The following is a 14,907-nucleotide window of genomic DNA, read 5'->3' on the forward strand; positions in this document are numbered from 1 at the left end:
TGACTGACAACATGTACACCCTGAGCAATGTGGTGGACATCACGATGTGAGGGATAAGAAAAGTGTGACGAGCCTTCTCCATGTCCTCTAATAGAGATGATGCCACTTCCAGCTTTTGTCTCCACAGGTCATTTGTACCTGTGTGGATCACAATGTGGTTGGTGAGCCAAGGCAAGTCCAGGTCAGCATGTCCAAGACTGCCTTTGTATTTGGACACAACCGTATGCTCAAGAAAAAATTCTTTTCTTCTGGAGGTATTTTCCATTTGCGTCCATTAGCAGAAAAACGTCTGCCATGGATGGGGTGCCTGCTGTTGTGTCCTTGTTGCTGGGCGGGTGGGGAGGGGGTCTTGCGGCTGTCAAAGGCAGGGCATGCGGCACTGAAGCAGTCAAAAAAACAACAGGCCTATGCCAGACAACACAGACTTGTGTGTAATTCTGATTTGTACTTCATTATTACCTGACAGGGTTACTTGTGCCACCAGCATCTACAAGATGACTTGCACATCGTCTGACCTCTGTTTGTGTATTTCAGTGACATTCTTTTTTGACTTCTTTTATTTCTAAACTCTGCCATGCAAAACACAGCATTGCCATGCCATCAAGCAAGTGTTGTGTTGTAAATCAAATCATGATTTTTCACGTAAACAGGGTCTCTGCAGGTCCAAAGAAATTATGATCATTTAATTTTACAAATATTAGGCTTTAAATATTAGTATTGGTTTGAATTTTTGACTTCTTAATGTCAGCATAGCATTTTTTTCTAATTTGATTTATCCATCCATTTAAAAAAAAAAAAAAAAAAAAAAAACAAGTTCTTCTGTATCAGAATCAGCATTTCTGATGCTTTCAGTCTCTAAATAATCTCAAAATGATAATCAAGTTAATTATATTATGTTCATCTCTGGGATTGTTAAACACGACTAATGCATTATTCATTGTTTAAATGAAATCGTTGCCTAAATTTTTTGAGAAATGATTCTGTAAAACAAGCCAAAAAGAGCTACTTGGACAACAATCTAAATTCTTCTTCTTCTTCTTCTTCTTCTTCTTCTTCTTCTTCTTCTTCTCTCTGATAGAAGGGGGAGATTTATGAAAGATCATTATCAAGACCTTCAAGGCGTATGTTTTGGGCTAAAGACGTGTGGTACACATATTTTATTGTTATGTATTGGGTGTTTCCGTTATTTTGTCCACCACCTGTAAACTGGTTACGTAGCCGGTGACGTCAGTGCGCTACGTAACCCATAGTTGCGCAAGTCCTTGTGGGTAACAGCTGAAGTGCCCTGCACGTTGACATTGGGAGTGTAGGCTGACAACGTTATTCAACCTCAGTCCTGTGCACAGCGGCACTATCTGAACAGGTCAGTTCCTCTCCAGTCTTGTGAGCCAGGTGAGCTTTTCTCCGTGGGTCTGCCTGAGAAACAAGACGAGCTGTCCTAGGAGACGCTAAGTCGCTTGGAAAGGCAAAGCTAGCAGGGCTGCTAACGTTACGGTAAGGTAGACGGCAGGAGTTGCTACTAGCTAACCTTTACTTAGTTTGTGACAGTTTATAACGTTAGGGTTATCCAGTGCCAGTCTGTTGTGAATGTCGATTTACGCATAGGACTTTACATTTCAGAAAACGTACTAAACTTCAACTGGTAAGGTAACCATCCGCAGTCACTGTTAGATAACATGCTAGCTGTGTGCCCGGTGGGCGACATGAACTGTAGCCTGGGTCTCATTGGACTGTCAGACAGCATATCGTCTGTCCAGCCGCTTTCATCACTGCAGAGACAGTCATCACTGTTGTCATCGCGATAGTTTTGATCAAATACCTCGATATCAATATTGCGACGATATTGTATGGATGACTGTTGACGCTTTCATAAGATATTTACATCACATGTTTGTTAAAGAGTCATCAGTAATGTGAATATGATGACCAGCCGTGAAGAGGCAAATAATAAAAACAGTCTAATAACTTCAGGAAACTGCATCCCTTTATTGTAATGCAGGACATCTAGTTTCACATCCCAGTATTGATAAGATAGCAATACATCACTCAGCCCTTCAGTGCAACAAGAGGCAGCTCAACATATTTGATTCTTTTTAGGTTGAAGAGTTCAATGGGCAAAGCTACCTTTTATAGACTGCTGCATTCCAAGGGAATCAACTTCCAGTAGCACTGAAAACCACTGAAGCAGGAGGAAGTTTTGAGCAGGCGAGGAGGAAATGGCTAGCAAATAGTCTCAGATGTCCATTTATATTATATTGTTGTATTTCTGTCATGTGATTGAATGGATATTGTATTTGCACTTGTCTGGTTTGCCTGGCTTAGTCATATAAATCTATCAATCTACGATATGGAGTGAAGTGCATGCCAGACCCAAATTTAAAAATCTGTTCACGTATTTACCAGGGCTGGGATGATATGCACATCTCCTGACTCTATGCTATCACAGTATTTGGCTGCCAATTCGATATGTATGGCCATGCCAGATTTTCCCTCATCAAAATGTAGCCTAACTTTGAAACAGTATTTAGCTCCCTTGCCGACAACCTAGCATGACATGCTTGGTACCTTGGTTCCTTAGGTCGTCTAGTTTCATACGATATCATACCATATCAATACTTTAAATCCTACTATTTACTTACTTGGTTTGCCAGCACCTTCCATACCCTGCTAACCTTCAAAAAGCCATGAAACACTGGGAACTTACCAGTAAACATACAGTACATTAATTGATAGAACAGGACTGATGATGGTGCACAAAAGTTAGGGAGAAGCAGCACTTAATTTCAGTACTGTTGCACATTTTAAACTTGGCTGACACTGCTAGGTGCCAGGCTGTGGGAGGGAACCACTTATAAAAGTAACAGTTTCAATTGACTGAAACAAGTGCCTGTTGCCTTTGGTATATGTTCAATTGAAAAATGGTTCCTAACAGATTCATAAAAGCTTTTAAAAGGGAATTTCAGAGCCTTTCAACCTTATGTCTATATACAAAACATAGTATGGCATAGTATGGCATTACATACATCATTACACATGTCCAAACTTGTCTCTGTGTGTTGTGTTGGCAGCTTCTGTTCCAAATCAAATCAAATCAAATCCTTGTTAGACCTGATGATGCAAGTAGGGGCAGTGGCAAGTCATACTACAGCTTCACTTGCCTGCTTTCAGCCTGGTAGTATTTATCTGGTTAAGAAAATGAATAGACATCTGTGGGTTGAAATTAGTCTTTTTTTGTGGCTGTTGCTTGGTCTTGCTCTTGCAAGTATATAGGCCTGTGATACCAACACAAATACATAATGACGAGGTTGAAAACCAGTGAAGAGTTTTTTTGTACATTTCTCTGTATGGTGTTAATGTCTAACAGTAAGGCAGGTAATGTTAAACTACCATTAATTTCAACAGAATTTAGACATTCTCTTCATGAAACACTTTATATTCTACCTCGTTGGAGGCATGCAATAATATCACTATATATGACACTTGCTTTGCACTTGATGCTGACAACCTTAGTTATTTGGATTTCTTCGGTATTCCTTCCAGTTTGGTGCACTGATAGCATTCGGAATCAATACGGAAGTACATGATATTGTAGTGATATTGTAGAAATGATTGAAAAATATCACAGTATTCACCTCTAATCCATGCATCCTCATGAATGTGATCACAGTGCCATGTTATAGGCCTACATCATGTTTTTTGTTTTTGTCTTGATGCATTCTGTGTTTGTGTTTCCACAAGACTGTGGGCAGGATGGGAGCCTCAGTGTCCACACCTGCAACTCCAACTGTGAAGGCCGAGGCCGTAATGGTTGCCCCACCTCAGGGCTGTCCCATGCACCAGGAAGCCCAGCCTGTTAAAGGTGTGTGTGGTGGTGGCTTTTATTCTTTTCACTTAGGATAGGATTGCGTAATATATTTGTTTGTGTATAGTCACTACATCCTAATGTGTTTCTGTCTCCCTCCTTCTAGTGTCGCCACCATCAGAGTGTCCCATGCACCAAGCCCAGCCTGTCAGTGGTAGGTGTGAGATCACAGTCAGTTCCAGCACTTTCTCACAGCCTGTAATATTGTTGAAGTAACTTATTCTGGTCTACCATGTTTAGTACATACTTAGCTAGTTTGTCTGGAATCATTTCTCAAACACAATTAATCCAGCTTTCTTCATCAGGAAGAGCAACTATTCGTGCCAGCAAAATAAATGGCCTCACTTTCATTTTGGCTATAACGCATCTGGCAATAAGACATATCTATTTGGCAATAGTGGCAGAATGAATCCTTTGCCAGTGGGAATTTCCAATTATCATTATTAGTTATATTATTATTCTTCTCATTCCCTTTATGATTATTTTTATTATAATTTATTTGAAGTGCCTTGATTCTTAGTACATGGAAGTATAGCTCTGGGAAACACACAGGATTTTCAGCAGCACGTTGTAGCTAAGACAAAGGAACAGCTACCTTGCTTGTGAAATTGTAAACTCAAATAAAAATCCATTACTTAGGCTTTCTGTTTCCATAGTAACCAATGTTATGTTGAACACAGGGGGCCCTATCTTGCGCCAAAGTCCCTAAACCCGTTATTTAAGGATTTAGCATTGCGCAAGAGGCATTCCCCCCCGCAAAAGTTGCTATCTTGCGCACCTCCCGTTATCCGCAAAACACCTCCGCTACCCGCTATATTATGGATAGGCGTGTTTTGGGCGTTACGCCAGTTAAACCAATCAGTGTGCCAGGTGCCATTGCCTTTAAGGGCAGGCTGCGCTATCCTAAATCCTAAATCCTAAACCCGCGATGGAGAGAGGGAGGTAGATTTTCTCAGGGCTTCTACTGAGGCTAAAGCAAGTTGGCTTTATATACATATTATATATTATATTATAGGCGAGTTAATTCGGGAGGTGGAGCCACATGTGTCCAAGTGGACGTGTCACAAGGTTGTACTGATTGAGTAAAATCCCCGGGCCACACCACACACACACACAAGAGGCAGAGGTGGAACTATGTGTAAACTAATTTATTGACAAGGTAGATTGGGCAAATAAAATATTAAAAATAAAAATATAGCACAGCTGCTGGCTTATGATAAAACAATAAAACGTGCTGGCGTAAGTGTCCAATTAAAACAGTCTTTCCTCTAAACAGTCTATATGAGTAATATACTCAGTCCATTCCGGCGGCGTCCCGGTATCAGTCCGACCGTGTGCGTGGCGAGGCTCCGTCGGGGCGTGCATTAGGGAGTTTAAGCAAAGGCGGATTGTGCGGCGGCTACTGCAACCGTAAATGGATCTCTCCCGACGTTCTTGCTGTAGCTGTCAAATCCACAGTAGTCATTAAGCAAACTGCCGCGGCAGCGTTTTCCTCAGCGTCAACGCTGTGCAGTTTTATTAATTAAAAGTGTTACACTCATAGTGAGTGCTTTCAAGTTTTTTTGCTATTCAAATGTAGGCTATTGTCTTTATGCCAAGTGCAGGTAGAGAGCAAAACGGAAAGATGTGTGGATTTCGGACAATAATTTAAAGATTTATTTGAAATGAAACACGCCCACGGACACACCTCCAGGCGCAAATGACGGAGTCGGCATAAGGGATAGCGGGTAGCGGGTGGCGCAAGATACTGTTTAGGGATAGCGGAAGTTCCTAAATCCACAATTCACAGGTAGCGGGTAGTGGCAGCGGGTAGCGGGTGGCACAAGATAGGGCCCAGAGTCTTTTTGCGATGTAATATTTAGTATTACTATTAACATTTCATATTATTTAGCCCATTCACATTGAAACTAGGCCATATACTATAGTATATATTTTAAAGGACTTGATTTATTGTTATCCACATTAAAAAATATATAAACCCTGAAGTATATGTGAGGTTAGGTGTGTAAATTCTGTTTGGCACAAAAGAAATAGTGAGCAGGTACATGTTTGGTCCTTTGTTGGACTTGTGATTGTTGATTTGACTTGTCCTGGGTCTGGCCACAGCTCAGTGTTCAGCTGGCAGAACAGGTTGCTGTGTGCTCAGTGTGCTGCTATGGCCACAAGGTGGCAGTCAGGGACTGCAGTTAGACAGTGTGTGACGACCCCAGGATGACCTCTGATTCACTGATTTGTTCAGGCCGAGTTTGAAGGCTAATAGCTACAAGACAAAAAGGCAGCGACCCAGTGGATTATTTCTTGTAATCAGGAGTTACACAGTGTTTACAAGGCCAAAATCACATAGTGTGAGGTTTTCTCATATTGTCCCACCAAAAGAGAGAGTTTTTCACAGCAGCCAATTCTGACATGAAATAGCAGGTAACCACAGCTGTTCCTAATGACATTAATAAAGGTTCATGTCAGTGTAGCGGAGTGTGTCCAGTGAGGCAGCATGAACAATAGCAGGCCCTGGTTCTGTTAGACTGAAACACAACAGAACCCTCAGTAATGTCATCAGTAACACCCATGTTTCCCTGCTGTTTATGTCAAAATGGCTGCTGTGAAAAGGGTCTTTTATATTTCATTCACATATTGACACATTTATCAACACAGTATTTTACTACCCAATGTGAATTGTTTTGGTCTTTTTAAATGATTAATACCAGAATACAGCTGAAGTATACAGTATGCACACAGCGAGGAGGTTATTGCTTCAGTTGTTTACATTTTCCATCAGCAGTGATCAGACATCCACATGCACAATGTCAACATTTTCCTTTAAAACTCTGATGTAGTCTGTTCCACTGAGAATGAAACATCACTGTTCTGAGTGTTCCAAGTAATCATACCAGAAACAAATTGGCTTAAGATTGCATAATGCAAAAAACTGTGTTTTATTGAAAAAGTACCTGGGGGATGTTCTAAGTTGTTTAGCCGTTACAAGATTTTGTTTAAACTTTTTATGATTCATAATTTTCTATCTCTCCTCTTCCTCAAACATTCTCACACAAGTACCAGGCATCTCTCAGATTTCATTACGCTGTCAACTTTATATTTTGAGCTAAACTTTCACACTTTTAAAATATGTTTTAATATTATATTTTAGATTTTTATCCCAAGCCTGTTTTCTGTCTCACTTACACACACACACACACACACACACACACACACACACACACACACACAATGCAGACACATGCGTGCATCACTCTCCAGGTGGATGCTGTGTGTTGTAACAGTGGAGTCACATCAGCCTCTCTTGCCTCCTTTAGCGTCTCCTCCGTCGGAGTGCCCCATGCACCAAGCAGCAGCAGGTCCAGTTCACCAGGACCGGGCCTATGAGTTTGTGGAGTGTCCCATGAGAGCTGCAACGGGCATGAAGAGTGACATCGACCCTGCAAACATGGTAACTGCTGCACTTGCTCCCTTGGAAGACCATAGTACTGAGTGGGAAAGTGTGTGGAGGGAGGGGGGGGGGGGGGGGGGGGGGGGGGGGGGGGGAGTGTCTGTGAAAGAGAGACATGAATAAAGGGCTCATGAGGCAGTCTCTAAAGCCTCATTTGTGCACTATTAAGATTAGGACAGAGAGGAGGGCACTCTTCACTCTTCATCACCAGGCAATGTTAGGCTAACTCTGCTAGCACCACACAGCAACATGTGTGTTAGAGTGTGTGTGTGTGTGTGTGTGTGTGTGTGTGTGTGTGTGTGGTGGAGGTGGTATCAACCCACACTGAGCTAATGAAGTCACAAAGAAGACTGTGGATGTTGTAGTGGACGGCTTGCCCGGTAAAGCCTGAAAGAGAGCTTTTTAAAAATTCACTTGTGCCAGAAAAACGTAATTTTTCGGCCAATGCCAAATCACAGAGGCAAACAAGACGTGTTTAGTCACATTTCCTGATGCACACAAGTAGGTACAAATCCTACAGGTTGATTGTCATGCAAAGAGTGCTTGAACATTCTCCATGTTCAACCTGCCTGTTCTGTAGTGGTCATCACATTAGACTGTCCTAGCAGCTAGCAGGACCCAGCTCTGTCAGCGGACTCCTGGAGCCTCCAGCGAGTGTATGGTGTTGGTGTAGTTGGTAAAGATGTCAAGTTTGAAACTTTTGAAATGTTTCAAATAGTTTGGAGAAATCAGTGTTTTCAAACATTTCCACAGTCATATGATGATGATGGTCCTGCCTTGTTTGTTGTCTTTGTTCTTGTTTTAAACATTGAATACTTCCTCCTAATGCGTGTTCCTTTGGATCAATCATTTCTCTCTGTGCCAGCTGTAAAACAAAAAGCTATAAAATTGTTTTTCCACTGTGGACCAGCAAAACGGAAGAGCATATTCTCACTCAGTTCAATTTGCGATTATTTTCTTTTGTTTCCCTTTTTAATAGTGAAACACAAAGCTATGCAGTCACATGAATCGCATTTTTATTACTGTGAGCCAGTTAAACAGAAAAGCAACACCACTGCTTTGTGGCTTAAACAGGATCTGATGAAAGTTACAGTAATCATTAAGGCGGGCAGCATCCACTGTCTGAGTCAGAACAAAAGTCTCCTGTGGTCACGATGCTTAAAACTTGAACTGTTTTGAATGAGAGCTTTAGCAAATTTTAATATGCAGCATTCAGCAACAAAGATATTATTTATACATTCAGCGTACAGCCTCTCCTTTTTTCTTTTGCTGACAAATCCACTCATTTGTTTATAATTTTGATCGTCCCAGATTTGTGATCTTCCACCAATTCTGTGAAGCTTTTGGTTTTGCCAGCTTGTGTGCCACACAGAGTAGAGGAGGAGAGGAAAGCCTCCAACTCAAAACTCTGATGCAAAAGTATTTATTGTTTAGATAATACCAGCATCCCTCCTCTTTGTATGTATCCAGTTAGTCAACACCTCACCAATTCAGGTGTGCGCTTCCCCCCCTCTTCTTTGTTGCCACATAGAGTAAAACATCAGTCATGTTACAGGAGGTGACATCACGTGTGGAAAAAGTTAGATTTTCCATTTCAAACTTGACATCTCTAAGTGGGCTTGTACTGGCAAAACTGGCAAAAACCTCATCAGATGCTTCCATATTGACCCATCTGCACTGCTTACAGATAATAAATTTGTGTGCTCACTGGCAATTAGGAAGTATCACAAATAGCATCTAAATCATCTGCAAACGAGTTGAAGCACAGAGGGACTAGAATTATCAGACGACCCATGGGCGTGCTGAAAAAACAGTAGGTAATTGGAGCTGAATTAAATACTGACATGGCCACTCTGGACAGTATTAAATGTCATAAATGAGTCCTGAATTAAAATAACCCTGTGCTGTTGAATTGTTTCCTCTTTCTGTGTATGCTCAGATGCCTCCTCCAAACCAGACTCCAGCTCCAGACCAGCCTTTCTCCCTGCCACTAAACAGAGAGGAGTCCAAAATTCCCCGACACGGCACTGATAAAAACTGGGTTTATCCCTCTGAACAGATGTTCTGGAATGCCATGCTACGGAAGGGGTCAGTTCATCTTACGTCGCTATGCCATGCAATTTCCAATAATTTCCCTCCATTCATTGTGTGTGAAAACTGAGGACCTGTGTACATAGCAGGACAGGTTTGGTGGCTGTGTGAATCAGCCCCACAGTGCAATAAGCAAAAGCTGAAAAAAGTCCATTTTTTGAAAACTGTAATTAGAATGTAATGGGCAGTCAAATTTGGGCAAAAATCTCGTCATGTTCTCCCAGTCATTAAAATTTTTGTTTCTAATTGCATTTTGTCATTGACTGGAAGATGGAAGAAAGAATTATTACAGTGCTGTCAGGATTTCCCAGATAGAAATGATTGAAAGGGAAGCTAATGTATAATACAAATAAGTAATGTATTTATCATGGGTATCATGATAGTTAGCAGTTTTTAGAGACAGAAGATTTAGTTGTTGGTATTTTGACACCTTTTAAGTTTGTGAGTGATAGCAGGCTTCTGTTTAGAATTTTAGTACTTGGGATAACTCTTTGTTCTACTTCAGTTAACACTGTTAGTTAAGAACTAAGGAGTGAACTGTTGTGGGTTTAACATACCCACAACAGTTGTCCAAGCTGATTCTTAATTTCAAATGAATTTCAAGTTCAGTTGCTTTGTTGATGTTTTAAAAGGTATTAAGAGCTTTGAATGTGACTTTAAAATTTGTGCAGTAACTGTGGATCAGGCAGGTGTGTGTCTGTGCATCTTGAATTTCACAGCAAAGCAGGGAGAAATAAACTACCTAAAAGCGTGTCCATCTGTGTTACTCTGAGAAACTTCACAAGCAGTAGGCCTAGTAGGCCTCTCATGACGCCAACTTTCAAAAGACAGTTATCAGCTGAAGTCCATGTCAGCAGCACCTACAAACAAACAAAACAAACTCCGACCCTATGTATGAAGTGCTCATTGGCAGGGGTAAGCTGTTGTTGTTGTCTCCTCTTATACTGCAGGTGGCGCTGGCGTGATGATGCTCTTGAGCCTCAAGATATGACCAACATTATTAAGATACACAATCAGAACAACGAGCAGGCCTGGCAGGAGATCCTGAAATGGGAGGCGCTCCATGCACAGTGAGTCAACACTCTGTGCAGCTGGCCTTCCACTTTGCATTTAACTGATTATGGGTACAAAATACAAGAAGCTGCACTGAGGAATATAGATCAGTTAGAGTATAAAAACAGCTAACAATTTAATGAGGAATTTACAGGAAAAAAGAGCAAAACAAAAACAAGACTTAAATCAGAATTGGCTGTCAAAATCAACCCCGTTGACAATGTTAGAAAGTTTAATATTTATTGCTCCACTGCTGAAATCATTGGAGGAGATGAATAGCGCCAGTTCACTCACTGGGAATGTAGAAACCTTTGAAAGCACTTAACGTACCGAAAATCCCTCAAGAGGAACAAGTGCAGGAGCTTGTACTTGCCCTCCAGATGTTATTGGAAACCTGAACAAGGACATTACCCAGTGAAATGAAGCTCAGTTCACCAGAAAATAAAATGTTTTGTGGAGATTCAAGTCTGTTTTGTGACAGTATCCCAGCAGAATTTGACTGCAAGAAAAAATGCATCTCTATTTACTTGACATTATCCAGCTGCTCTTCCTCACTGAAAATTGATGGCATCCTGTACATTGCCATATCATTAAATAATGGCCAGTTTTTGTGTGGTGATTTTTGATTTTACACCTGTGTCTCCCTCCAGTGAATGCCCGTGTGGTCCATCTTTGAAAAGGTTTGGTGGTAAAGCCAAAGAATACTCTCCCAGAGCACGCCTTCGCCACTGGATGGGGTGAGCTAATTTAGAGTCTTTATTTGTTTGGTTGTTTGTTTATCCATTCACATTTAATACAAATTTTTTTATTATTATTATTCCTTAATTGAAATGTCATCTCACAAATCAAATGCATTTGCCATTGCACTTCTGGCAAAAAGTCAGCATTATGTTTTAATAATGTGTGTTGATATGGCAGACTTGGCCTAAGCCTGGCCCTAATTTAAGGCATTTCTAAGTGCTTACCTGTGTGGCTGGATTCTGACCAGTTTGGAAAGTGCAGAACACTCCATTTGCTACAGTGCAGGAGGCTCCACATAATGATCTGCAGCTACATAGTCTTCGATATAAAAGTTGTAGACAGCTGGAGAGCTTTGAAAAGCTGAACATGAACGTTTTGTCAGCTGGAACTACGATTCATGAAACAACCACATCAGTGGGGAAACAATGAAGCATAGAAATGTGATTTGGCAGATGATGCTCAGTGACAGAAAAGTTCAGCAGTGGCCAACTTTTTTCAGGTCCCATTCATACTAGAGCTAAAGGTGGCCGTCACTCCTCTTTTCGGTGCATAATTCAGTTAAAGTCAAACGAGGCTTGATTCCATTTGGAGTGATGCAGAACATGCATGAAGACAGGGAGGTAAGCTATGGAAGTAAACAAATTGTTCATAGCTTGGCAACTGTAAGGCAGCCCTAATACCATGTAGACTTGATCCTTCTCTTTAAATCAAATTTCAAACAAGGACCGTACCAGTGTGTGACCCACTTACTATTTACCCACATTTTACTTCACATCATACCACTTTGCAAATCATGCTTGGATAGTAAAGATTTCCCAACGTATAATCCAAATCCCTTGATTTTCAAATTTGAATTTATGGTTGAAACAACCACCCTATAATGCCCTCCTTCTGTGGCTAACAAAGTCGTCAACATCAATAAACCACGGAACTGATAATTGACTGTACTGTCAGTGTTGCCCCAGGGACTGTTTTGTAAGAGACAGTTTCACTCCACCCAATTTCAAGTCAAATCAAGAAAGTAACACTTATCTCCACGTGCCCCCCCACCAGCTACGAGCTGCCTTTTGACCGCCACGACTGGATCGTCGACCGCTGTGGGAAGGAGGTGCGCTATGTCATCGACTACTACGACGGTGAAATCAACAAAGAGACCTACGAGTTCTCCATCCTGGACGTGCGTCCGGCCTTTGACTCTATAGAGGCTGTCTGGGATCGCATGAAGGTGGCCTGGTGGCGCTGGACCTCCTAAAGGACTCTGACACACACAGACATCACACAGATACATGGTCTCTGTGTGAAGTTCGAACACATTTGCGGAGTTTGAAAATGAAAGGAGTTCTTCATTTTAGTTTTGCGGAATGTGTTGTGCCGTGAAAAGAAACTATAAACAAGACCCACGAAGAAAATCCAGATGAACTAATCTATCGGTAGTTTCAGCAGAGCTTCAGTCAGCTGGGCTGTATTGAGCTTCATCTAGTAATCATCAGTGGGAGATGTAATTTCAGGTTTGCAGTGCAGTTAGCAAGTCTGTGTGTCTAAGTAGCACAGAGTTACTCAGCATGTCCGTCTCAAACTGCCATTTGGAATCAGTCTAACTGCCCTCTGGGGTAGATGGGTCAGTCTTGTTAAGCTGTGTAAAGCTGCCTTCATTTCACATGAGGATAACCGTCAGAATGGCTTGCTGGCCAGAAGCAACTTGAAAATTCACACATTCACACTGGTTGAAATCCCTCAGGTTTTCAGTAGACTAAATACCTCCTGGCCAGTTGTTGTTTTCACAGTTTAAAAATACAGCCCAAGCCCAAATTTCTGTGAAGCCTGACCTCTTATGGTGAAAAGCAGGGCTCATGGTCCTCTACATGTGATGACATCACCTGCCACCAAAGACTTCTCACCATCAGAGGTCAGGCGTCACACAGATGTGGATTTCTGTTTTATGTTTGTTTCTTTTTTTAATGAGTCTATCATTCCCTCCTCTTGACCACTGGTGTTTCATTTTGGGTCATAATTCAGGAATCCAACAGGCAGTTTGTAGATATAGTTGTTTCCTTGTGGTATAAATGCAATAAAACATGTTGGAAAACAGATGTTACTTTGCATACACTGAACACATGACATTGCATTATATTTAACTGGTTGTTGAACCAGTACACCAACAGGGTCACTCTAAACACTTGCAGCCTGCTTGTACCCATTTTGTCCAATTTTATGCACTTTTGCTTTTCTGGGAGAGTGTCATAGTGGGAGGTAGCTGCAGGAAAACTGGTTTTAATGATTCTCGTGGCAGTTTGAGCACTAGGCTGTCCACCTCTGTGCTGTGACCTGGTCTGGCTAACTGGCTCTCTTCAAAAGGGGTTTTGCCATTCATGAATCTCTCAGCCTTTGTACTGTGTATGTTATGACTGTAAAGAACGTAATTAGATTCTAGTCAAACCCACTTTACCATCTTCTGGCAGTGGTATGGTTTGTAAATTGTTGGCGAGAAGAGTTCTGTATTAACGTTCCATCATTATTCTCACTCTTAAAGTGGGTTTGACAAAAAACTGTGTTGAATGTGTGAGGGTTAGGGCTGCTTTAGTCTAGGTTTTGAGGGAGAAGTGCAAGATATAGTTTTATTTTTTTAAGATTAGAGTGGATTTCAGCCTTGTGATTTTGAGATATTTGAACTCTTCCATCTTCCCCTCCTCCCTGTATTGGTTCGTGTGCCCTGTGTTGTCTTCTGATGAACATTAGGTGCAGAGGTCAGTGGTTTGGATTGAGGTTAGGTAAGCTCATATCAGTCTGTGAAACTGCCTCTTCACTGTACATGACTGCACATATGACAGTTAGAATAGGCCCCTCATAACTGCTGAATACATCATGCTCACTTCACTCACCAGTCGCCAAGACATCATTAGCTAGTATTTGACTAAACCTTTTAAATTAAAAACATGCAAAATCCAAACACATTTTTATTCAACGGTTATTCACTGTGTAACATAACATTACACATGAACCTGAATTGTCAAACTCAGACAATATTAATATTTTCATTTTGCTCACTTACTCATTTTTCACTTTGTTTTGTGATCCACAGACTGATTCTCCAGAGACAGGGTCTGTATCAGAATACAATGATTCTTCCTTGAAGCTATATGAAATTTTACATTGGTATCAAAACTCTTTGCTTCACTTGTAGTGCATTATTTTGTCAGAAATACATGCTAATTTTTATTTATTTTTTGGTGACTCCAGACTTCTGTGTGTACAATACCTTGATGCTCCAGTCCCCAGAAAGTTTTTGTGTTTTAGAAACAGTGAAATGAACAATAAAGCTGCTCCTTCTGCCTCTGGAATGAGTTTCTCTGTCCTTCACTCTGCCCATGGCAGACTTTAATTTTGCCCTCTTAACCAAATTTATTATTTCTTTTTCTATTTTGTATTTGTTTTTGTTATTTATTTTTGGGAGTTTTTCTGATTTTTCTTAATTTTTTGTTTAGCGTAATGGCCTTGTAATTTTATTTTAAATATAATATTGTCTTCAGATATTTTTAGCACCATCTGCTGGACCAAATGCAGTCAGCTGTACACAACATGTGAGCATATGAAGTACCTTCAGGTTGATTGTATTAATCAACCTGACAGCACTTTTGGCCAGCCAGGTTTCCCGGTCTGAGTCTGCTCTAAGTGAAGGCCCTTTTTATAATGTGGAGAAACCAGAACTATACTTACC

At 41.1% G+C, this 14,907-nt stretch overlaps 1 protein-coding gene across 2 annotated transcripts; it reads left to right on the top strand.

Moving 5' to 3' along the window:
• Window positions 1-1,225: 1,225 nt before the first annotated feature.
• Window positions 1,226-14,530, top strand: hccsb (holocytochrome c synthase b). Of its 2 annotated transcripts, none has more exons than XM_030079485.1 (8): window positions 1,226-1,363; window positions 3,739-3,859; window positions 3,969-4,016; window positions 7,174-7,307; window positions 9,247-9,395; window positions 10,349-10,468; window positions 11,102-11,188; window positions 12,246-14,530. In XM_030079485.1, exons 2-8 carry the CDS (start codon window positions 3,751-3,753, stop codon window positions 12,442-12,444), a joined length of 846 nt encoding a protein of 281 aa, XP_029935345.1. In that variant the 5' UTR covers window positions 1,226-1,363; window positions 3,739-3,750; the 3' UTR covers window positions 12,445-14,530. The 2 variants fall into 2 exon arrangements, with proteins under 2 accessions (XP_029935345.1, XP_029935347.1); XM_030079487.1 differs by having other exon boundaries at window positions 1,358-1,494.
• Window positions 14,531-14,907: the final 377 nt, after the last annotated feature.

Source organism: Myripristis murdjan, chromosome 20, assembly GCF_902150065.1.
Source record: "Myripristis murdjan chromosome 20, fMyrMur1.1, whole genome shotgun sequence".
Taxonomy (NCBI): domain Eukaryota; kingdom Metazoa; phylum Chordata; class Actinopteri; order Holocentriformes; family Holocentridae; genus Myripristis; species Myripristis murdjan.